General features: G+C 44.3%; 1 protein-coding gene across 6 annotated transcripts in view; it reads left to right on the top strand.

The window, feature by feature from the left end:
- The window catches only part of AIFM3 (AIF family member 3), a 185,243-nt gene that overhangs the window by 115,289 nt on the left and 43,375 nt on the right, over positions 1 to 26,579 (top strand). For all 6 annotated transcript variants that reach the window (XM_069754117.1, XM_069754136.1, XM_069754106.1 and 3 more), the window contains 2 exons: positions 4,305 to 4,381; positions 6,280 to 6,397. In XM_069754117.1, the coding sequence (XP_069610218.1) occupies positions 4,305 to 4,381; positions 6,280 to 6,397 (195 nt within the window). The remainder of the gene's footprint in view (positions 1 to 4,304; positions 4,382 to 6,279; positions 6,398 to 26,579) is intronic.

The following is a 26,579-nucleotide window of genomic DNA, read 5'->3' as shown; positions in this document are numbered from 1 at the left end:
TTATTCAAAAGACGGTAATCTATACAAGGCCTCAAGGAACCATCTTTTTTGGCCACGAAAAAAAAAACCTGCTCCCAAAGGGGACGAAGATGGACGGATATGTCCCTTTTCCAAGGACTCCTTAACATAATCCCGCATAGCAGTGTGCTCTGGCACTGACAGATTGAACAAACGTCCTTTAGGAAATTTACTGCCAGGAATCAAATCTATAGCACAATCGCAATCCCTGTGAGGAGGAAGCGAATTGAGCTTAGGCTCCTCAAAAACATCCCGATAATCAGACAAAAATACAGGAACCTCAGAAGGAGTAGATGAAGCGATAGAAATTGGAGGTGCATCATCATGAACCCCCTGACATCCCCAGCTTAACACAGACATCGTTTTCCAGTCCAAGACTGGGTTATGAGTTTGTAACCATGGCAGACCAAGCACTAAGACATCATGTAAATTATACAGTACCAGGAAGCGAATCACCTCCTGATGAACGGGAGTCATACGCATGGTCACTTGTGTCCAGTACTGAGGTTTGTTCATAGCCAAAGGTGTAGAGTCAATTCCTTTCAAAGGAATAGGGACTTCCAGAGGCTCCAGACTAAACCCACAGCGGTTGGCAAGTGACCAATCCATAAGACTCAGGGCAGCGCCTGAATCCACATAGGCATCGACGGAAATGGCAGATAATGAACAAATCAGAGTCACAGACAGAATGAACTTAGACTGTAAAGTACTAATGGCAACAGACTTATCAACCTTTTTTGTGCGTTTAGAGCATGCTGATATAACATGAGCTGAATCACCACACTAAAAACACAACCCATTTTTCCACCTATAGTTTTGCCGTTCACTTCTGGACTGAATTCTATCACATTGCATTGTCTCAGGTGCCTGTTCAGAAGACACCGCCAAATGGTGCACAGGTTTGCGCTCCCGTAAACGCCGATCAATCTGAATAGCCATAGTCATAGACTCATTCAGACCTGTAGGCGCAGGGAACCCCACCATAACATCTTTAATGGCCTCAGAAAGGCCATCTCTGAATCTTGCAGCCAGGGCGCACTCATTCCACTGAGTAAGCACCGACCATTTCCGAAATTTCTGACAATATATTTCTGCTTCATCTTGCCCCTGAGAGAGAGCCAATAAAGCTTTTTCAGCCTGAATCTCTAGGTTAGGTTCCTCATAGAGCAAACCCAATGCCAGAAAAAACGCATCCACATTGAGCAACGCAGGATCCCCCGGTGCCAATGCAAATGCCCAATTCTGAGGGTCACCCCGCAGGAAAGATATAACAATTTTGACTTGCTGAGCAGGGTCTCCAGAGGAGCGAGATTTTAAAGAAAGAAACAACTTGCAATTGTTCCTAAAATTCAGAAAACTAGATCTATCTCCAGAAAAAAACTCTGGGATAGGAATTCTAGGTTCAGACATAGGAGCATGTACAACAAAATCTTGTATATTTTGAACCTTAGCAGCAAGATTATTCAGGCTGGAAGCCAAACACTGGACGTCCATGATAAACAGCTGAGGTCAGAGCCATTCAGGGATTAAGAGGAGGTAAGACGCAGCAAGGCTGCAATTAAGGCTAGGCAGCAAACTCTGGGGGGGGAAAAAAAAAAAAAAAAAAACTTCCTCAGACTACTTTTCCTCCTACTTCAGCCAATACGATTACCACTTTTTGGCCGGCTATACTGTCATGATCCCAATGGCAGGGGATCACAAAAGGACAAGCACAAAAAACAAAACAAGCTCTAGGGTGATGGAAACTGAGCTGACCGCGATCCTGAACCTAACACACAACTAGCTGTAGCCGGGGAACGTGCCTACGATGATCCTAGACGTCTCGCTCCAGCCGAAGGACTAACTTCCCCTATTAGAAGAAACACAGACCTCTCTTGCCTCCAGAGAAACACCCCACAGAAATAGCAGCCCCCCACATGTAATGACGGTGAAATGAGAGGAAAGCACATACATAGTTATGAAAACAGATTCAGCAAAATGAGGCCCGCTAAAGCTAGATAGCAGAGGATACAAAAGTGAACTGCGCGGTCAGCGAAAAACCCTACAAAAAACCATCCTGAAATTACTTGAACTCATGTGCCAACTCATGGAACATGAGGAGTAATATCAGCCCACTAGAGCAACCAGCAAAAAGGAATCACATATCTGCAAGCTGGACTAAGACAAAAATTAAGCAAAACGTGGAACAGGAAAATCAAAAACTTAGCTTGTCCTGAAGATTACAGAAGCGGGAAGCAGAGGTAACAAGACACACTGATTACATTGATAGCCGGCGAGGAAATGACAAGAAAGCCAGGTTAAATAGGAAACTCCCATATCCTGATAGAACAGGTGGACACCAGAGACCGCAGAAAACACAAGTCACCCAGTACCATCTGTAACCACCAGAGGGAGCCCAAAAACAGAATCCACAACAGTTCTGGCCCGGTCCATATTCCTACATATGTTTTCCTCTAAATCATTCATTTATCATCAAGAGCTTCAAAGAGAGAAGATCAATTGCTTTTAAGAAGGGTTCATGGTGTTCAAGAAAGTCTAGAAAGTGTCAGAACCATCTGCTAATGAGTATTCATTATTCATCTATGGGATTGGTTCAAATCCAGTACAAATCTTGCCCTTGAATGGCAGCAGACAAGTGTCGGTGCATCTTCATGCACAGTGATGAAAAGGCTTTTCATGGCTGGCCTGGTGTCAAGAAGGACATAAAAACGCCACTTCTCTCCAAGGAAAACATCAAGGGCAGACTGACATTCTACAGAAAGTAGAGAGATTATGCTACAGAGGACGGGGGAAAGTTAATGTATTATTTCTGCTGGCACCCCTTTCAGGCTGTTTGGGACATCTGAAGAATGATTGTCTGAAGAAGTAAAGAGGAACACTACCATGAGTTCTATGTCCTGCCAAGTACCCTGAGACCATTCATATGTGAGGTTCCATTTCATTGAGTGAGTTAACACACAATTTTGCTTAACAACACTGCCACTAATAAAGAATAGTATCTAAACATCCTCCAAAAGCAACTTCTCTAGTGATGAGCGAGTATGCTCATTACTCGAGTTTCTCTGGACAGCTTGAATACATGTGGGGGCTGCCTGTTTGTTAGACAATCCCCACATGTATTCAAGCTATGTAGAAAATCATGCAGCTGCGTCGACAAACGAAATCTCCGAGCACGCCAAAATACTCGGAGACCCAAGCATGTTCAGAGAAACTCGAGTAACGAGCATACTCGCTCATTACTAAACTTCTTCCTAGGGCAGCACGGTGGCACAGTGGTTAGCACAGCAGCCTTGCAGCGCTGGAGTCCTGGGTTCTAATCCCACCTTGGACAACATCTGCAAAGAGTTTGTATGTTCTCTCCGTGTTTGCGTGGGTTTCCTCCGGGTTCTCCGGTTTCCTACCACATTCCAAAGACATACTGATAGGGAATTTAGATTGTGAGCCCCATCGGGGACAGCGATGATAATGTGTGCAAACTGTAAAGCGCTGCGGAATATGTTAGCGCTATATAAAAATAAAGATTATTTATTTATTTATTCTTCCAATGATCCAGAAACAATTTGTTCATCAACAATGCTTGCAGCGTGATGGAGCTCCATGTATTAAGGAAACCTCCCAAGGAAACACCCCAAATCTTACTATTATTTAGAACTTGGGGTGAATCCTCAGAGTGCAAGGGCCAACAAAAACACAGAAATTGTAATAAACTTCAAGCATTGACTAGGCAATAACAGGTTGCAATAAATCAAGATTGGACCAGAATCTAATGGCCAGCATGTCAGGGTGAAGTCTTAAAAAATTTGGGTCAACACTGTAAATATTGAGATTTTGCATAAATTTGAGGTATTTGTAAACAACAGTTTAAAAACTTATGAATTGCTTATAACTGTACTTCAGTAACTATAAGAACATGTGAGTAAAAGATCTAAAATCCATAAAGAGGCCAACTATGTAAAAGACAAAATTTGTGTCAGGCATAAAACTTTTGGCTATGACTGTTCAGTATCCCTTCATGCACTCAATATATGCCTTAAGAAAGATTTTTGGCATACCTCTGGTTGCTATAAACTATCATATTGTTTTTATTGCCCTTTTATTAGCAGAGAAATACAATATTTAAAAAAAATAATCAATGCATACCTATTTTTTTACTTTTACTTTGTGAATTAATGGACGACAAACAACTTGCTATTCCTACAGAATATCCGAGAGTGCATCTGTCAATGTCGTGTGTGATACCTACAGCTAAAAGAATGACCTAATTGCAAATTTTACCGTTATTTTAGGAGCAAGTCCAACTACAGGTTTTTTAAAACAGAGCGGCATTACCATTGATTCCAAAGGATACATCCCAGTTAACAAGGTAAAGTTGCATTTTAAGGCTTACTTATTTGTGATTAAAGAATTTCTCCACTTGCTAAAAAGTCATATCTCCAGGTGAAGTTTGTTGTAAAAAATCAAACTCCGCTCTCCTCCACCCTCCTTGGGTCCGGTGTCAAGTCTCAGCTTCTGCATCGGTTTTTGTTTGTCTGCAGCACTGTGGCTAATCAATAAACTCAGTGACATTAACTATCTACACCAGCTGATCTGCTGAGCTTAGTGATTGGCTGCAGCGCTGATTTCACATTATAGACAAACTACAGACACCATAATAGTTTTCTATTACTAATTATTAATTATATAATCAATTATTTTTAATGCAAAATTAAATGCACTGACTAAATAATTTTTTATTTATTCATTTTTTCTTCAGCAACTGGGGGTTTCCCTTTTGCATTTGCTTGTGTGTAAATGTCTTAACACGACACACCCCAAATATGTCAGCCTCAACCCATTGGAGTCTGCAGTCGCTATCTGATCGCATCTCATACAATGTGGCTGCTTACAGTTGTTACCTGAGTATGTTCTCTGGGCTGTCCAGGTCACGGCTGTGGGATTGGCGCCATTTTGTTGTATCCCACAGCTAGGCTGTGAGTTCCAGTTTCCCCCTGTCATTGCTCAGTGCTCAGGGCAAGCAACAGGAAGTGATGGCATGCGGAGATCTGGAATGAGGCGAGTATCTGCGGCGGTGAACGGTGTACATAGCCATATGAAATGAGGCTGCTGATCACCGCTCCCCCCCGCCACAATGATCTGAGCGCAGCAGTGTAATCATCATGCTGCTGTTCTCTGCTCACTTTGATCACTGACACAGCTCTGCTATGACACTGTAAGTATCGGAAAGAAGCTTACAGTGACATAACAGACCATGTATATAATGCCAACCTAGCGGATCCTATAGGATCTTTTTCAGTCATGCTCTGTGACCTTTGGATTGGACACTTTGCAGAGAAGAAAAGAGTTACCATCACCTATTTTGGAGGATGTAATCCTATAATAAGTGTTATGTTTCATGTATATTTAGCCTTTGGTGATAATTAAATGACTTTTGAGAAGTGATCTGTCCAAGTGTCAGCCGTTTGTGATGTTCAGTGTAAAAACTTTAATTGATGATGACATTTGAAATTAACAAAACATCGCCAAAAATTAGAAAATATGTTTAGAATATGAACTTGATTTTAACAGGTCATTTTCTAACAACACAATCCTACTAATGTGACCTAGAATAATAAAATGTATTCACTAGAAATACCAATTTTGATCTTCTTTTCCTACAATCCTAATTTTTCCAACAGCTCTGGAAACATCACAAATCAATAAATCATTGTACATCAATTTCACTGTAAATCTGTAGTGTATATTTGTGCCACTGAAGGGGTTGTCCTTAATTAAAGGGGTTGTCCGGGACTATTTTATCTTTCTGTTATGGGCCTAGGAAATTACAAGCAGCTAGTTGCTAACTACCTAACACAGAGCGATCACAGATCGCTGCTACTGGCAATTCTGCAACTTCCAGTGACATCACATCAACAGAGCAGCTGCTTCTCTTCTGCTCTGTTGACAGGTTATGATTGCCAATGTCATGGTGATTGACAGCCGTCTCCCCGCTGCCTAACTGCGCGGAGCCGACTGTCAATCAGCATGACATCATCAGTCACGCTTTGTTTACAGAGCAGACCGGAAGACGAAGAGCTGTTGGTGTGAGGCTGCAGAATCACAGGCAGGAGAAGTCTGTGATTGCTCTGAGCCAACACCAAACAGAAGAGGCAGGCTGATAGACCCATGAGAAAATAATACAATAGTCTTGGACAACCCCTTTAATTCCTATATGATAATATGACGCATTATGACATTGTAGAAAATTCTTTTCCTTTCCTCTAGATGATGCAGACCAATGTTCCTGGGGTTTTCGCTGCAGGAGATGTTGTAACTTTCCCACTTACTTTCCGAAATAACAAAAAAGTTAACGTTCCTCACTGGCAGATGGCACACATGCAAGGTAATCATAACTGCAGTGTAACAAAATGATCTCCAACTCCATCATCCAGGAGCCATATAATGAGAGGATACATCAAGTATGAGCTTATGAAAATGTAAATTTCTAGTGTTTAACTCAAGTAACTGAGAATACCGAGGTCTGCCAACTCCATAAAATGGAATGTACCCCCTTTGTTGACCAGGCCAAATTTTTCAAATCTGACATGTACCACTTTATTTGGTAATAACTCTGGCATGTTGTAACATATCCCAGTGATTCTGGGATTGTTTTTTTGTGACACATTGTACTTTATGCTAATAGTAAATTTAGATTGATAGCTTTGTGTTTATTTATGATGGCAAAATGATAAAAAATGCCATTTTCAATCTTTGAATTTAGACAGCCATACCAAAAAAAAGGTAATAAATTCCATTTTCGGTATGTCTCAATCATGAGTATCGTTTTTGAAATGTTATTTTATTTTGCTAGAATATCAGAAGGGTTAAAAATTTTACCAGCAATTTTTTCAAGGTGCTTTAGAAAAACCTATTTTTTTTAGGGAGCTATTCAGTTTTGAAGTGACTTTTAGGGGTTTATATTTTGTAAAACCCTCAAAAGTGACACCAGCTTAGAATTAGCACTCTCAAAATATTCAAAACTGCTGTCGGTAAGTTTGGTACCTCTTCAAGTGGGCACAGTAATCAGGGCCGTATTTACCACTAGGCACTTGAGGGCACATGCCTAGGGCAGCAGGATGCAAGGGGGCGGCGCCTGAACAAGGTTTTTTTTTTGTTTTGTTTTTTTCCAATAGTCCGGGGCTTGCCGCCCACCTCCAGGCCCTCCTCCCTTCGCCCTCCTCCCTCCGCCCTCCTCCCTCGTTCTCCCTGCTCCCTCAACCCACCTACGTCTTCTTGCTGCAGCGGGTCTCGGATCCCACGCAGTTAAATGTACTGCACAGGGAGCCAGAAGCGGAAACACGTCACATCATAGGCCCCGCCCCCTCCTCGCTGAGGCGCCTAATTCAATTGCTGCCTGACAGTCCACCCACCCACCTCAGTGTCCTGGCTGCTTGGGTCCAGATCACATCCTGGATCACATACCTCTGCTGTACCCCGGCCGGACTGCTGGTGCCTTGGCCGGGGATCGGAAAGGCTGAAGCCCTCTGCCCATCAGGAGCTCTACGTGCGGCTGGCGGTGGGGGGCGCTGGTGGTGGGGAGCGCCATCCTGGGAGAAGAGCAGCTGAAACATCTAGAGTTATTGGGTGAAGCCTCCACCTGGATCCCGGCAATGTACTGTGAAGTGCTGAAGGCCAGAACAGCCATCAGCACAGCCTTGGCACCTGCATGCGTCTCTCCAGGAATCCAGGCTGGGTGATCCTGCCCATCACGCTGCCAGCATTCTCTTTACCGGGACGTGGATAGTGTAAGTGCACGGCAGGGGCTCGGGGCTGCTCTGTGATGGGGCGGTATAGCCAGGGAGCACTGATCAAAGGAGTCTATGTGTTGGAGAGAAAGGTAATGATGTGTGAAACGTCTTGGGGGAGGAATGGGGGCTGATACTGCTCTGTGCACCTCCAGGGGACGCCATGGTCCCAGCAATGCCTGCAAGTCCTGGCACCTTCATCATGTCACTGTGCTGTCAGCAGATGGTCTGCAGCCATCTGTCATGTAAGGCTAGGTTCACATTGCATTAGGGCAGTCCGATTAGCGCATACGCTAACGGACTGCACTAAGGCAATGTCTCAAAAGGGATCGCGTTTGGCGATCCCGCTAGCACAGATACCCGATCTGCGCTAGCGAGGAACGGACCTCGGACGCTGCAAGCAGTGTCCGCGGTCCGTCCGAAACTAACGGGACATCGCTAGCGCGTGCCGACAATGGCATGCGCTAGCGATGCGCTAGAGATCCGTTAGCACATTGCCGTCAATGGGTGCGCTAACGGATCCGTTACATGGCGTTAATTGCGACAATTTCACCATGTAACGGAGTCCGCTAGCGTTAACCCATTAACGCAATGTGAACCTAGCCTAAGGGTATGTGGACACGCTGTGGATTTTGCTGCATTTCCGCAGCAGTTTCCCATGCATTTACAGTACCATGTAAAGCAATGGGAAATGAAATCCGCAGTGCACATGCTGCGGAAAAAAACGCGCGGAAATGCAGAGGTTTATTTTCCGCAGCATGTCAATTCTTTCTGCGGATTCCGCTGCGGGTTTGCCCCTGCTCCAATAGAAATCTGCAAGTGAAAACCCGCGGAGGAAACCGCAAAAGTAATCGCGGTAAATCCGCAGTAAAAACCGCAGACGTTTTTCACTGCGGATTTTGCAAATCCGCTGCGGAAAATTCCGCAATGGAATCCGCAGCGTGTGCACTTAGCCTAAGGGTCACTATAGGGGAAAATACTAGGTGGTCCCTAGAAGGTCATAGGTCCAATATGACCCCTGCCATCCATAATGACACTACCCTGGCATACGGTCTGCGCCTACATATGGGGTTGTCAGCATTTATGACTGATTGTTATTGTGACATTTCTGATATTTAGCAGCTTGTCCACTATTTTCTTTTAGGCAGCGCTGTACATAGTGGTGACGAAATGTATGGAACTGTTAGTCTATGTTCACATGTTGCATTTTTTTAAATGCAAATTTAAAGGTTTTTGCACTGAAAACTGCTACTTGCGATTTCTGCTGCATTTTTAAAAAGTGCAGCATGTTACTTTCAGCATTTTTTTTTTAAACAAAGGCATAAAAACCGCTGAAAATGACATGTTGCAGTTTTTAAAAACACAGTAGTTTTCCAAATCAGTCAGGGAAATAAAACCAAAGTGTGTGCATGAGATTTCTGAAATCTCATACACTTTCCTGATACTGTAAAACGCAGCTTACAACTTGCATAAAAAAGCAGCAAAAAACCCTGCAAAAATACAACATATGGGGGGGGCGTGGCTATGTAGCTGAAGAAGAAGGAGGCATCCTAGGAGAGCTCCATACATCCTGAGCTGATTCTGCTATAAATATTGTGCGTGACCGAGCGGTACTAGCCCGGATCGGGACCCCATGCACCGGAGAGTCTGGTGGACCTTCTGGGAGACCGCTGTGGAGATTTGCGGAGCCGGGAGCTGCAGAAGCTAAAACAGGCAGGAGAGCCCCATGTGCAGCGGCGGCCATCTTGGGAGCGCGCGCTAGGGAGCACAAGACACCGCGCTGTTCATTGCCGGAGCTGGACCTCCCACCGTCTCGGAGGCAGCGGTGACTGACCGCACTGGTGGGCGCGACGAGGGACCTGCAAGAGGGAGCAGGAAAGAACGCGGTGCTGCTCTCTGCTGGAGCCGGGTCCCCCTCATCTTGGTGGCGGTGGATACTACTGGTAAGCCGTGAGGACTGATGCAAGTGGCGGTACATGCCGGGGGTAGCGGCCATCATATCAGCGCACACCCTGACAGTTAGGGAAGTGCGCTTCTAATCTTATTAGCGGCGCTGGGCGGTGAGTGTGCGCCTGAAGAAGTAGGGGTGGTGCAGTGTGTGCCCTGAGAAAGTGGGACCTGCGCCCCCCTGTCGGGTGGACATTTTCCCTGCTAACGCCATAACATTACAGGGATTAACCCCTTTTCAGCTGCTCCCCTTATGATAACTGTGGAATTGCACGGCTTGAGTGTTACAGCGGCTATCTCTATATACCGGATACCCTAAACTGCCTGCCCAGTGGACTCCTGTCTTATAACCTCGGGCTCCATAATACAAGTCTCAAAATCGGAATACAGCTTGTCCATAATTACTCCTTGGGTCGCTTTGTGAAATCCCCTTGTGAATATCCATCATGCAGCACCCTAGAGGAGCATCGGCTGCTGAAAAATTAAAAAAATATGCCAAAGATGATCCTCATGATAATGTGCGCAATCTTAGAAATAATCCTACACCGTCTCAACGTAAAGGACGCCCCTCCGACAGCAATGAGGAGGGAGGAGAGGATGAACTGACTCTTAAACAGGCATCAGAGCAGTTGATGCAGGCTATCTCCCTCACTAGATCAGCTCTTACGGAGAAAATAGAAGATGTGCATACTGAGGTGGGACGCCTGCGTCATGACATGCAAACTATGAGAGGGCGCATCACGGAGGTTGAAACGAGGGTGTCTCATATTGAAGACACTATCGCCCCTATGGAGGCTAAACTGACCAAAGCTGCCGGATCCGTAAATGCCTGGAAGCAAAAGGCAGACGACTTGGAAAATAGACTGCGCCGCAATAATATCCGAATTATAGGTCTCCCGGAGCGGTCGGAGGGTCAGCAGCCTGAACAGTTTCTGGAGGAATGGCTCAAGTCATCACTGGGAGATGGATTCTCCTCGACATTCGCGGTGGAAAGGGCCCATAGGGTCCCGACCAGGCCTCTTCCTCCTGGAGCCCCGCCGCGGCCTTTCCTGGCGCGTCTCCTTAATTGTAGAGACAGAGATATCATCCTCCGCTTAGCACGGCAGAAGGGCCTCATCAAATTCGATAATGCTACCATATCGATTTTTCCAGATTTTTCTATGGAACTTCAAAAGCAGCGAGCACGATTTATGGATATCAAGAAACAACTTAGAGATAAGAACATCGTTTACTCCATGCTTTATCCGGCCCGGCTTCGCATCGTTTATAAGGGCTCCTCCTTATTCTTCACGGATCCAGCGGAGGCGACTGAGTGGTTGCGGTCTCGCGGGGGGTCGAATGCGGAAGACCCCTAACCTGAGCTCCCTGATTAATGGCAACATAGATAGAGCTTTCTGTCTGGATGCGGAAAATATCAACAATACCGGACACTGAGTCCAGTGAGGGTATCCCCTATTCAATTTGACTGTGGGAGTATGGAAATATGCTCCCCTACTGTTCAAGTTTTGTTTAGTTTGGTTTTATATACTAGTTTTGGATGTTTATTAAGCATGGCTGCCTCTAATGCTAATTCTTTGCTCTGTGCGGTGCCGTTAGACTGCACCCGAATGATAATGATATATATCAATGCTCCCTTTAAGAGTAAATATGGGGGCTGAACTTATATGTATGACCTGGAACATACGAGGTATAAAAACTCCTCGAAAGAAAATTAAGGTGTTTTCGCAGATTAAAAGATATCACCCTCAAGTCGTAGCTCTGATAGAGACACATCTGACAAGAGACACGGTTCGATGTATACAAAAGCCATGGGTACAGTGGTCCCTACACGCATTCCACACTAGCTATTCAAGAGGGGTCTCTCTGCTGATACACAAGGAGGTCAGATGGGAGGCTAAAGAGGCGAGACGTGATCCGGAGGGTCGTTTCGTCTTTGTGCATGCATTTATTAACTCACGAGAGTATGTGTTGTTGTGTATCTATAACCCCCCTCCCGCTAACATGTCAATCCTACGTATGGCTCTGGGCTTCTCCTTAAAATATCCGGAAGCCAATGTTATTTGTATGGGAGACTTTAATTTAATAATGAATCAGTCCATGGATAGATTGAGATTGGACGATGTGGACTCAGGGGAAGTTGTGCCTCAGCACCCCTCACAATTAGCACTATTTATGGAAGGGAGTGGGTGGCTAGATTTATGGAGAATAAACCATCCAGAAGTTAAGGGGTACACCTGCCACTCGTCTACTAGGCAGTCTTTGTCTCGAATAGACTATATATTTGGGTCGGGTGGCTTGGCGCTATGGGTGGATAGCATCGAACATGGTAACCGGGGGATCTCAGATCATAGCCCGATCATTCTTAGACTTAAATATGGGCAATCCGATAATAGCAATAGGTCCTGGAAATTAAATCCCTTTTGGTTAAAATTGATAGACTCTAGTGATAGGACGGTTGATCAGTTGAATAGCTTTGTGCTGACACATTCGGAAATCCAAAACCTTGGTCTATTCTGGGATACCCTGAAGGCATACTTGAGGGGATGCTTGTCTTCTACCATTTCCTATATTAAGAGAGTGACGGCGAGGGAGGACGAGGAGATAGAGCAAAGATTAAAAGACTCAGAGGCCACTTATATAGCTAATCAGTCCAGCAGTAATAGAATTGAGTGGCTTACTTCCCAGAGATTGTATACCCAACATACAGATGCTAAGTCAAAGCGCAAATTATTTTTTACTCGTCAGTCCTACTTTGAGCTAGGGAATCAAGCCAGCACACTCCTGGCCTTCTTGGTGCGCCAGCATAGCACCTTCAACACAATATTGCAGATCCGGGTGTCCGATGGCTCATTGGTGTCCTCTACTGATGGAATACTTCAGGGCTTTTATGATTATTATACTTCGTTGTATAAGTCTAAGAGTGGTTTAGATGTCGATGAATGCCTGGATTATCTATCGGATATAACATTCCCCTCGCTGAGTCCATCCCAACGAGCTCTTATGGAGGCTGAATTTACTCTGGAAGAGGTAGAACATGCTATAGCAGATATGGCCACCGGGAAAGCCCCGGGACCTGATGGATTTCCCATTGAATTTTATAGAAAATATCGTGATAAATTAGCACCTATATTGCTGAAGGTACTAAGGGGAATATGGGAGGGAGAATCGGTACCCGAATCGTTTTATGATGCTAATATTATTGTGCTTAGGAAGGAGGGGAAGGATCCTCTGGATTGTGGATCATATAGACCAATTTCTTTAGTGAATGTGGACTACAAAATTTTCACTAAAATTCTGGCTACTAGATTGAATGCGATCATACTAGATCTCATACACCCAGATCAAACTGGCTTTATGCCCGGGAAAAATACCTCTATTAATATTAGAAGAGTGCAATCGGTCATTCAATATAGTTCATTAGAGCCAGACAATAAGTGGGCATTAGCTTCGTTGGATGCAGCTAAGGCTTTTGACTCCCTTGAGTGGTCCTTTTTAACTGCATGCTTACGGAAATATGGGTTTGGGAATAAATTTCTAAGAGGGATAGGTACACTATATGCGAAACCTGGGGCACGTATGGTGGTAAACGGTTCTGTATCTGCACCATTTTCCTTACATAGGGGAACTCGCCAGGGATGCCCTCTCTCCCCAGCTCTATTTGCCTTGGCTATAGAAGCCCTGGCAATACGGATGAGGTCCTCTGTAGACATTAAAGGGATACATATTGCTGACCGGGTGGACATTATTGGTCTTTATGCAGACGATATGGTGGTGTTTATGGACCAGACAGAAGATACATTGCCAAAAGTAATAACGATGATTGATAAATTTAGTACATTTTCTGGTCTATATATAAATTGGGATAAATCTGCTTTGATGCCTCTCTCCCATACCCCAATGCCATGCCTTGAAACCCTCTCGCTGCTGCCCATTGTCTCCAATTTTAAATACCTTGGAATACATCTGTCTCAATGCAGTCACCAAGATTTGCATCTCAATATATATCCACTATTGGACGTGGTTAAATCTAAATTTGCTACCTGGGACAAGCTCCCGCTATCTGTGGCTGGTCGTATTAACCTGATCAAAATGATATTACTCCCAAAATTGAGCTATTGTCTTCAACATAGTGCCGTTTTAATACCTAAATCTTTCTTTGCAACCCTGAATTCCCTTACCACATCCTTCATATGGGGGAAAGCTAGGCCTAGACTTAAATTATCCATTCTACAGAGACCCAAACAGGGGGGTGGGGCTGCCTTGCCGGACTTCTATCTGTACTACCTTGCTGGGCAGGCAAAAATGATAAATAAGTGGATGCCCGGGGAGTCTCTTCCCAACTCTGAAAGCCATGTATTACATTCAGCTCAGATTGATTGCCCGCTGGGCTTTTTGGAAATGGAGAAAATTACTGTCCCTCGTTTGCTTCCTTTGCTCCGATTGGCCCGTTCGATATGGAGGCAAATTAAAAAAGTTACAAAATCTGTTGATATAGCAGCCGAAATGCCATTGTGGAACAATAGCTATTTCCCGGGATTATTAGGCCATCCATCTACTGAATTTTGGATATCGTATGGTGTCCTCACAGTGAGTGATATACATAGCCAAGGAATTTTTGTTTCTTTTGAACAATTACAAAATACTCACAATATACCGAGATCTCAATTTTTCCGTTATTTACAATTAAGATCTGCTTTCCAATCATATGTACGGCATACGGGTGCAGGTAGAACTATTTCAACTTTACCATTAATAGGAATTCTCAAATCACAAGGGCCTCAGGGACTCATCTCCTCTTTATATACCTATATGTTATCCATAGGCGAAGAATCCACCTTAGATTTAATTAAGGGAAAATGGGGGAGGCTACTTCCAGATACACTAGGAGAAGAATGGGATGAAATCTTGGAATCCCCGACTAGGGTCTCCCCATCAATCAATAATAGGATGACCCAACTGTATATTATATATCAATCCTATTTGACCCCGACTCGTCTATTTAAAATGGGCCATCTTCATTCATCAGACTGCTTGAGGTGTCATTCCAGTGACGCAGATTTCATTCATATGATCTGGAAATGTCCTGTTGTTTTTCAATTTTGGAAAGAGGTAACGGTACTATTGACATCCTTGGTGTCGATCCCTGTTCCACTTGAGCCACTGGTATGCCTGTTTGGGGTATGGGAGGCAGAGACATGGGATCACCACACGGGAATCTTTCTGAGAGAATCGCTATTTATGGCACGAAAGGTGTTAGCAATGCGTTGGATGGGAGGTTCCTGTCCATCTCTTAGGGCATGGATTGACTTAGTGAACTCAATTATTCCATATGAGCGGACGCTATATCAAAACAGGGGTTGTCCAGCCAAATTTGAGAAGATATGGGGAAGATGGAACTCATCCGGCCATACTGTTTAGATCAAAATAACTCAGTATACGTATAAAAAGGGTGTACGATTATGCGGACACTATTTACTCACAGGGCGGAGTCTATTTAGAACTCTCCTGCAAGAGGCACTATGTTATGTTAGTTTTGGAGGCTTTATTAGAAGTTAATGTAGTTAAGGTTTAAATAAGATGTTACTGATTAACATACACAGTTTATTATCTTTATAATATTTTATACACGGCTATGTATGGTAATTTTCTGTAACTAACTAATGGATAATGATGTATACAAGCAAATGTGTGTATGATCTGTCCTGTAATTAATAAACGAATTTAAAAAAAAAAAAATACAACATATGAACACAGCCTTATTAGTAATGTTTTAGGGTAAGTTCACACTGGGTGTTTTTGCTGCGTTTTTTTGCTGCTTTTTTATGCTAATTTTCAGCTGCTTTTTGCAGTACCAGCAAAGCCTATGGTATTTCAGAAATCTCATGCACACACATTTTTTTTTGTGTGTGATCAGCATTTTGTGCTTTTTTTGGCATGGAGCATGTCACTTCTTTCAGCGTTTTTCACCCATTGACTGAATGGATGGTAAAAAAACGCTGTAAATACGCAGGTTGACTTTTCTTGCAGCCTATTTTCTGCAGAAAAGTCAAGGACAGCCGGATGTGACCTCACACTCGGTTCTGCTATCTCTAGATGGCAGGCTGCATGATGTGTCCATGCAGCCTCTCATCCAGCAGAGCGGGCCCGACCTTGCACTGTTTGACACGCTGTCACGTGCATGACAGCGCAGCAAACATCGCTTCTGATCGGCAGTGAAATCGTCCCCGCCGGTCAGAGAGCCGCGGTTCCCACAGTGTCAGGAGCCAGCGGCACGACAGGGAGTCAGAGAATTATTTCAGTCCCTCCCCTTCTTATGAAAAAATGGACCATCTATGAAAATATGTCTACTACAATGGTGAGACCAAGCCATTTTTTATCTTGAGCACTTTATACACGTGGTTTTCTTTGTGTGTCTTTTTTGCCCATGATTTTAGTGTTGTATAAAAAGTTATATTTTAATAATAAGGGAGACTCCTAGCTATACTCAGTTATGCCATACCATTTCATCAGATTAAGAGAGCTGCTGTAAATATACAGCAGGTGTATGGGCTGTACGGTCTGGGTCCAGGTGCACGTGCAGTCCTCATATTGAAGCTGGCCCGTGCTGGCCGTACACCTGATAAGCCCCCACAATGCACCGGACCGGAACGGATGTCCGGCTGCGCGTCATACTATGAGGAGGAGGCGGGAATTTTAACATAGGGGCGAGAAAAGAAGAAATGATGACGCCCAGCGGGGCGTGATAAGAGCAGCGAGGGGGAACGATTGGAGACCCGGAGACTGCCCGTCCCAGTCTACGCCATAGCCTGGAGCCCTCATTATCAGAGGAATATGTCAGTTAATAAATTGTTTTTATAAAGCTTTATAGTGTAGTTTTAGATCAGAGGGGTGTTGGGGATGAGCTAGCAAGGTGCAGGGACAGGTAGTGATGGCTACTTGCGGACATGTGCGGCACTTGCAGTTTTGCACTTGTGGTGAGACAAAAAAACACTGCTAACCGGATCGTGGCAAGTGCCACACATGTCCGTAAGCCCCATATTAAAGGAATGAGGCCGAACACAGTGTTGCCGTAAGTGATCCGTTACGTGGCAGATGCTGAAAAACTGCTGGATCTGCCACAAATGGCAAAAATTGCTGATGTCAAAGTAGCCTAAGTCACTGACGACAGTATTTGCATTAGTCATACCAATGGGGGAGGCAGCATAAACTCTAAATACGGCCCTGACAGTAATTGTCGCAAAGTAGAATAAGAAAATGAAAAAACTAACTTTTTACACTAACATTATACCGGACCAACGTAGCTTTGAGACCACAAGGCCATTACATGGCATCTGGTGCCATGGTGCCATCAAGAATCACATGATTGTGATCACAGGGTGCTGATGGGGTTAAAAGGGAGCCTCTTTCCTCTGTTAACCACCTAGTATACAGCTGCAACCTGCTGCATTGTCTCTTGTAGGGTTGTGTTATTCTCTTATTCTCAGGTCATTAAAAAAGCTAATTAATGATCATTAAGGAGTCAATGCTCCACATGATGCTATAAATGAGATATCTGTATCAATGTCTTTATTATGTACTTTTAAGGCTAAGTGCTCACGTTGCAGAATTGCCGCGGAAATTTCCGCGGCAATTCTGCAACTCCTGCCGCAGGTATATCGCATGCGGAATTGTCATGCGTATTCCCGCTAAACACTAGCATTTTTCAAGCGTAATTAGCTTGCAGAATGCTAGCATTTTCCAAGCGATCTGTAGCATCGCTTGGAAAGCTGATTGACAGGTTGGTCACACTTGCCAAACAGTGCTTGACAAGTGTGACAAACTTTTTACTATTAATGATGCCTACGCAGCATCAATAGTAAAATATCTAATGTTAAAAATAATAATTTTAAAAAAAAAAGGTTATTCTCACCTTCCGGCGTCCCGATCTCCTCAGCGATGCACACTGCGACTTCCGTTCCCATGGATGCTGTGTGTGAAGGGCCTGTGATGACGTCACAGTCACATGACCGCGACGTCATCGCAAGTCCTTCTCACACAGCATCCCGGGGAACTGAAGGCGCCGCGTGCACCGCTGAGAGGCGGGAGGACTCCAGGGGCCATCGAAAGGTGAGTATATCACAATTTTTTATTTTAATTCTTTTTTTTTTAACAATTATATGGTGCCTAGTCCGTGGAGGAGAGTCTCCTCTCCTCCATCCTGGGTACCATCCGCACATGATCCGCTTACTTCCCGCATAGTGGGCATAGCCCCATGTGGGAAGTAAATGGATCAATGCATTCCTAGGTGTGCGGAATCCCCGCGATTCCGCAAATTAATGAACATGCTGCGATTTTTTTCCGGAATGCGTTTCCGCTCAGGAAAAAAAACGCAGCATGTGCATACAAAATGTGGATAGCATTCTATTAATAAGATGCTTAATGTGAGCTTTTTTTACGGTTTTATCGCGTTTTTATAGCGAAAAAACACGAAAAAAATGAAAAAAATCCGGAACGTGTGAACACAGCCTTAAAGAGCTATTCTAGCTCCTCCCCCTTCTACACTGACATCTAATAAATAGGACAGGTGCTGCTACCTGACACTTTCACGTCTTAACCTGCAGCTTTATATGTAATCTGAGATGTCACTGCCTCACTCACTTCCTGATGAAGAAGTCAATGGACCTGGAATACGTCTGTAAGATGCCAACTGCATAAAGCAGTGAATGTGGATCAGAACAAAGTGCAACATCAATGCCGGTTCCTGTGCCCTCAAATTCAGCTTCGGCCACTGCTGGCGACACGCAACACCCACAGTCCTGTTTTATTCCAGGGCCTCTTGGTACTGCTAATTATGGACCCTGGGGGTTAATTCTTGTCTGGTTTTTGATTACTACTTCCTGAAAGTTGTGGACAGAGCTGTCAGCTATTTAAAACACTGAAGCTCTGACTTCCACTGCCAGTCAATAAGTTCTTCTTAACTGGTCTATAGCCCTATTCCTTGCTCTTATTGTGTCTTCCTGATTGATCCTTTTTTCTTAACTCAGCCTGACCACCCACTTCCTTTCTGATTTTGTCTCTGACGTGACCTCTTGATATTGACCCTGAGTGACGACCCTTCTTGCCCCGTCAGCTTGCTCTACCAGGCTGCAGCGGACTCTGTCGCCCTAGTCCAGGGGTAATTGTGTAAGTCTAGGTTTCTGCAGGTATTAGAGGCCATGACAACCACTGGGATTTGGTAAACTGATTGGCTTGCGCTAGCTAAAGGTACCGTCACACTAGACGATATCGCTAGCGATCCGTGACGTTGCAGCGTCCTCGCTAGCGATATCGTCCAGTGTGACAGGCAGCAGCGATCAGGCCCCTGCTGTGCTGTCGCTGGTCGGGGAAGAAAGTCCAGAACTTTATTTGGTCGCTGGACTCCCCGCAGACATCGCTGAATCGGCGTGTGTGACACCGATTCAGCGATGTCTTCACTGGTAACCAGGGTAAACATCGGGTAACTAAGCGCAGGGCCGCGCTTAGTAACCCGATGTTTACCCTGGTTACCATCCTAAAATTAAAAAAAACAAACACTACATACTTACCTACAGCCGTCTGTCCTCCAGCGCTGTGCTTCTCTGCTCTCCTCCTGACCTGCACTGACTGTGAGCGTCGGTCAGCCGGAAAGCAGAGCGGTGACGTCACCGCTCTGCTTTCCGGCCGCTGTGCTCACACAGACAGTACAGGAGGAGTGCAGAGCACAGCGCTGGAGGACAGACGGCTGTAGGTAAGTATGTAGTGTTTGTTTTTTTTACTTTTAGGATGGTAACCAGGGTAAACATCGGGTTACTAAGCGCGGCCCTGCGCTTAGTTACCCGATGTTTACCCTGGTTACCGGCATCGTTGGTCGCTGGAGAGCGGTCTGTGTGACAGCTCTCCAGCGACCAAACAGCGACGCTGCAGCGATCTGGATCGTTGTCGGTATCGCTGCAGCGTCGCTAAGTGTGACGGTACCTTTAGCCTGTCCTTGGAAATACTCTGCCAGGCTTCCACAAACAGTGCTATCTGATACAGAGGCTTCTGATGCCCAATTTATAAATTCACAGTGGATGATGAAAATTACGGGGAATTCCTATGTTTTCATTGTATCGATATATAGGTATATCGGCATACAGTGGCATCAATCACCAATAGGACACGAAGTTAAAAAAATACATATTGTGCTATTTTCAATGCAGCAAAACAGAGTATATATACTTATACCAGCCAAAGGACACTCGCTTGGCCCACCCTGGATGAATATGGGCAAAGGATACATTTAGTTTATGCGCCAGGAGATTTTTCCAGTGTATAGACACAGTGTTAATGCCACCTTATGTCTGTTGACAAGTTTAGCTACTTCCAATAATTTCTAAATATATATTAATAACAAGAACAATTCCTCATATTGTGGCATCAGACAATCTGGCTTCTAATGGAAATAAATATGACCTAGGAATAATCTTACTAAGCGTTATAGACTATGTCCTGATTATCAAAGTTGTGATTGGTGTAGAATATCTACCAGAAAACACTGAGGCTATTTAGATAAGAAAAAGAAAAAACGGAACTCTTCTAATGATGGTCCAATGGTGGAAAAATAGGTTTTGTTAGTAATTATACATCAGGATTCAAAGAAATACTGTTACATACCATTAAAGTAATAGTGAACTTCTTTATAAACCTTGTTCATATAAATCTAGTCACGAAAACGTCTCCAACAAGTGTATTTCTATTAGCCAAAATCAAGATTAGGAACAAATAAAAAAGACATACAGTTCCATTCAGGCAATGAAATGACAGCGCTCCATCCAGGTGTATAGTCCAAACGAATAAGTTTATTGAGCCACCGAACAGCAACGTTTCGACCCAATGGGTCTTTGTCAAGCATACCACAAAGTGAACAGGTGTGGCTTTAAATAGTGTGTGTGTCACGCAGGGCACCAATCACCATCAAGCCGCCCTCTAACATATTTCACATGCATTAAAAAATACAAAACAAACATCAAACATATACTTATTAAAAGATTCCAACCATCAATATTAGCAATATATGTGGCAGGTCGATATAGCCCTGTAGTATAAATAAACACAAGTAAACAAAGGATCTCAGGCAGTCGAATTCCGGTCCCAGGATCATCATAGTAGCGTTGTCCAATCCCCAGAGATCCACATGGCTATATGTAAACAAGGCAGGGCCAATGAGCTCCAGGCTTCCATAATTTTCAAGCCCCCTACTAGCGCCAATCACTGGTTACAGGAAGTGCCTTCCGACCAATCCAATGGCTCCTATCAGGACCAAAAAACCTTCCTACGTCACTGCCAGGGAATCCCTGGCTATAATCTGAAGCCTCACGGCGCAGCACTGAGGGGACGCACGCGCACAACCGCCTGGATCAGCCCCCACACGAGACCGTGCTAGGAACCGCCCCCAAACAGAGCGCGTCATGCGCCCACCTTCAGCAGCGTCCAAAGAGACCAGAAGCGGTTGCCAAGGTGACAGAAACCAAGGAATACAGAGCCGCTATCTGGGTCTCCACAGCGCAGCATTGAGGGCGCACATGTGCCCAACTGTCCGGGACAACCCACTACACAATACTGTGCAAGGGGCCACCCGACAGAGCGCATCATATGCCTACCCCACGCGGCTCGCAGAGCAACCAGAGGCGATAACCCCGGAAACCTGGCAACTAATAGCATCAATTTCATGGCACAAAAATGGCAGAGTAAACATATGGTTCAAGGGAGATAACATAAGAACACAGTATATCCCCAATACAGAAATATACAATATACTATAACTATATATATCAATCCAAATGCCTACATAAGACATATCACAGATTTATACAGTAACTACATATCAAAAAAAGGGGCCAGAACTACCCACTAAGCCACAGTCGAGGGACACAAGGAGGGGAGCCGGACGTGATATCATAATGTATAGTTGATCGTCCAAATATAACTTCCAAGATGACCCATCCTTCTGACAGCCGACTGTAGCGAAGAATATCTAGAACAGAAACAAAAAATATCATAACAGGGAAAAAAACAAAAATTATACTCAACCTATACCACTATGTTCAGACGGAGGAAACATTAAAAACAAAAAACCAATGGTAATGCTCCACAAACCTAGCGGGCACAGGTATGTAAATTAAAATCAATATTAAGACCGTTAGGTTGCAGTGATCCCAGGGTATAGATCCACCGAAGTTCCTTTTGTTTGAGAATTTGCAATCTATTACCCCCTCTTCTTAGTACAGGGACGCTATCAATCACCCTAAACCTCAATTGGTTTACTGAGTGTCTGTTTTCCAAAAAATGTTTAGGGACTGGTAGTTCTGTTAAACCCGTTCTTATCGTGCTCTTATGTTTATTGATGCGTGACCTCACCTCCATGGTTGTTTCACCAACATAGGTGAGTCCGCACGGGCACACAATCATGTATACAACATAGCTTGAAGCACAGGTATACCTTTCTTTCAAAAGAATCTTCTTCCCAGTATGGGGATGGTAAAAAAATTCTCCTTTCAGCATGTTGTTGCAACAAGAGCAGCCCAAACACGGAAAATTTCCGTATTTGACTGCACTTAGGGTACTCTGAATCAAATTCTTAGACGTCCCTATATCAGATTTAACAAGTTTATCTCTAAAGTTGCGTCCCCTTCTGAATGACATCATGGGGTATATTTCAAAATTAGGAACAGACGGAAGACCCCGCTGCAACAAAGTCCAATGTCTCCTCAAGATATTACCAATGCGATTGCTCGCTGCATTGTATGTAGACACAAAAGGAATTCGCTCACATGTTGAACTGACCCGAGTTTTATTACGAATACTCGCCCGAGAGCAGCTAGCAGCTTTTTTCTTATATCTAGCCACCTCCCTTGCTGGGTAAACCCTTGAGACGAATTTCCTACACATTTCATCTAGTCTACCATCTACTCGCTCCTCATCAGACACAATTCTCCTTACCCTCAATAGCTGACTCCAGGGGAGGGAACTCACCATTCTCCTGGGATGATTACTGTCAAAAGCTAACAGTCCATTCCTGTCCGTCTCCTTAACAAAAATGTCAGTACCCAGTTTAGTGCCACATTTATACACTAGCGTGTCAAGGAACTGCACCTGTGTTGTTGAATGTGTCAGGGTAAACTGTAATTCAGGGTATATATGATTCAAGTCCCTATGGAAGTCCTCCAACTCCTCTACAGTCCCCTCCCATACCAGAAAAATATCATCAATATATCGCCACCAGGCTCTGACGTGGCGCCAGAGGATGGAATTGTACACGAACTCATCCTCGAGCACCGCCATGTAGATGTTGGCATAAGTGGGGGCCACGTTGGACCCCATGGCGGTGCCCCTTAATTGCAAGAAAAACTCATCACCAAACAGAAAAAAATTCCGCCTGAGAATGAATTCGAGCAATGTGAGGATGAGCCGTGCACACTCAGGGGCCACGTCAGAGCCCGATAGCATCCGTGAGACAGCATCCAGTCCCCTATCATGTTCAATGGACGTGTATAAAGATACCACATCAAATGAAGCCAAGATGGTGGTCTCTGAGATGGTCAAATCATCAATTTTGTCAAGGAAGTCTCCCGTATCACGAATATATGACCGTGCTGATGTTGCATACAGTCTCAACACCCGATCCAAGAAAATGGCCGTATTATTAAAGAGGGAACCTCTCCCCGAGACGATCGGTCGTCCCGGGGGATTGTACAGGTCCTTGTGTATTTTTGGCAATACGTATATTACCGGAACTACCGGACCTTCAATAATCAAAAATTCTGACAGCTTGTGGTCAATGAGTCCCGAAACCAGGGAGTCACTGACCACAAGCTGTAACTCCCTTTGGAAACGAAAAGATGGATTACATGTCAGTTTTTCATAAACAGCCCCATCACTTAATTGTCTCAGAATCTCTGCCCTATATTTGGTACTATCCATTATTACCACCGCCCCGCCTTTATCGGCTGGTTTAATAGTTATTAAGGTATTATCCGCCAAGGCCCTCCGTGTCTTTCTTTCTACAGATGATAAATTTTGAGCTGAAGTAGTTTTAAAGTCCCTCTTCAATTTTTCAATGTCCCTATGTACAAGGTCAATGTATGACTCCACAAAATGATTTCTAGAGGGTGGTTGAAAATTGCTCTTGCAATACAAACCTACCCCTCTCAAAGTAAAACCCTTTTCAATGCTATCTGTGGTAGTATCAGGGATCTCAATCCGTTCAGATTTCTCAGAAAAGTAGGTAGATAGTCTTAGTCGTCTGAAGAAGGCCTGTAAATCCACCTCTAACGCAAACCAATCGGGGCTATTCGAGGGGCAAAATGACAACCCCCTGGACAGAACCTTAATTTCAACATCAGACAGAGCAATAGATGAAATATTAACTACCAGCTCCTTACTGTCACTTAGTTGTCCTTCATGTTCCTCGTTCTCATTGCGGTGTTCCGTCCAGTCCGTTGTTCCCGCACTGTCCCTCCACTTCTTGTGCTTGCGGCCACCTCTCCGACCGCGTCTCCGGGAGTGGTTTTGTCTATCTTTTCTTTGCCCAAAAAATGATGCTGTGTCTTCTTAGAACCCCCAGCATTAGAATCATCTGTCGATTCCGAGTTGGCAGTCGTAAAGCCAAAATTGGTTTGTCTTCTTTCTTGCGGCCTTCTACGCCTCTTGGTCCCATTATATCTCTTATTTCCACCTTTGGAATATTGATTAGGGCCCATCTGCCAAGAGAAGACATGACCCACCTTATAGTCCTCTGCATCACGGAACCATTTGGTCCTTTTCGTGGTTTCAATGTCGCTCCTGAATTTATTGAGATTTTCCTCCATCTTAGTTCTGAGGGGACCCCATTCTTGTGTGGTAACTTGAATCTTCACCTGATCCTCCAGTTCAGTGATGTTCCTTTTAATAGAAGTCATTTCTGCTTTCAAAAATTCAATGTTTAATAGCATGATATCAAATGCATATTTGTTAGAAATCGATTCAAATTTCATACAGAACTGGACATGATCAGGTAACAGAGTGGGTCTGAGGTGCGGCCGTAACCCCCGTGGGATCCTCCGCGCTTTGAAATACTCAGTTAAAGTCATCACATGTAGCTCAAAGGAGATCAATCTCCTCCTTTCATTCTCCAATCGTCTCTTCAGCATATCTGTTGTTGGTTTATTGAGGAAAGCAATATCCATACCTGTGTCGGCCAAGATCCGGGCCGCATCATCGTCGGTATAAGAAAAAGTGATGGCATTCTCCAGCTCACCCATCTCTGGAATAATAAATCCTTCCATCATTGCGGTTAGGTGCACGTCAGACCAGGTTCCAGCAGTCCAAAATAGAAAAGATGGCCGACAGCACGCACAGCTCGGAGAGCTCGTCCCGGTCCAGGGAACCCACCAGGACCACAGAAGACTCAGGCAATGAAATGACAGCGCTCCATCCAGGTGTATAGTCCAAACGAATAAGTTTATTGAGCCACCGAACAGCAACGTTTCGACCCAATGGGTCTTTGTCAAGCATACCACAAAGTGAACAGGTGCGACCTGCCACATATATTGCTAATATTGATGGTTGGAATCTTTTAATATGTATATGTTTGATGTTTGTTTTGTATTTTTTAATGCATGTGAAATATGTTAGAGGGCGGCTTGATGGTGATTGGTGCCCTGCGTGACACACACACTATTTAAAGCCGCACCTGTTCACTTTGTGGTATGCTTGACAAAGACCCATTGGGTCGAAACGTTGCTGTTCGGTGGCTCAATAAACTTATTCGTTTGGACTATACACCTGGATGGAGCGCTGTCATTTCATTGCCTGAGTCTTCTGTGGTCCTGGTGGGTTCCCTGGTCCGGGACGAGCGCTCCGAGCTGTGAGTGCTGTCGGCCATCTTTTCTATTTTATACAGTTCCATTCAGTCTGTTTTTATATATACGGTATTCCCTATTTAGGATTTACTGACAACAACAAAAATGCAACAAACCACCCTGTGTGAACATGGCCTAAGATTTCAGAGAATACTGTTTTCTAATTTACTTACTTGCACATGAGAGCCTCATGGATGTGGGTTACTATTTATTTCTAATTGCCATCACTAAATAGACTGCTATAAATGTTAGGAAATGACTACACGATTTTCCTTAAAGTTGCAGTCACACACATGTTGGACACATCCGTGTTCTATCAGTTTTTTTAAACTTACACCACATGGATGAATTTTATTGATCCATATGTAAGAGATTTTGACTGGACTGTCACGTTCCTGCCTCTGAAGGCACTAATTGCATTAATGTCATGTAATGTGAATAGTGTCCTGCGTCTTTTGTATATAACGTGTCATGTGAGGTTTGTGTTATGACCTGGTGGTTAGGAGCACCCGAAAAGACCTGATGGTTAAACCAACAAAGGACAAGCTCTGGGAAGTGGGAGCTCTGCTGACCGCAACCCCTAATCCTATGACACACACTAGAAATAGCCGTGGAGCGTTCCTGACTCTCCCTAGATGCCTCTTCACAGCCTAAGAGCTAACTAGCCCTAGAGATAGAAAATAAAGCCTACCTTGCCTCAGAGAAATTCCCCAAAGAAAAAGGCAGCCCCCCACATATATTGACTGTGAGTTAAGATGAAAGTCACAAACACAGAAATGAAACAGGTTTCAGCAAAGGGAGGCCAGACTTACTAAACAGACTGAGGATAGGAAAGGTAACTTTGCGGTCAGCACAAAAAACTACAAAAAGACCACGCAGAGTGTGCAAAAAGACCTCCGCACCGACTCACGGTGCGGAGGTGCCACTCTGCATCCCAGAGCTTCCAGCTAGTAAAGCA

This window comes from Ranitomeya imitator, chromosome 1, assembly GCF_032444005.1.
Source record: "Ranitomeya imitator isolate aRanImi1 chromosome 1, aRanImi1.pri, whole genome shotgun sequence".
NCBI lineage: Eukaryota > Metazoa > Chordata > Amphibia > Anura > Dendrobatidae > Ranitomeya > Ranitomeya imitator.
Note: the sequence above shows the minus strand (reverse complement) of the source record. Positions and strands in the feature narration are given on the sequence as shown.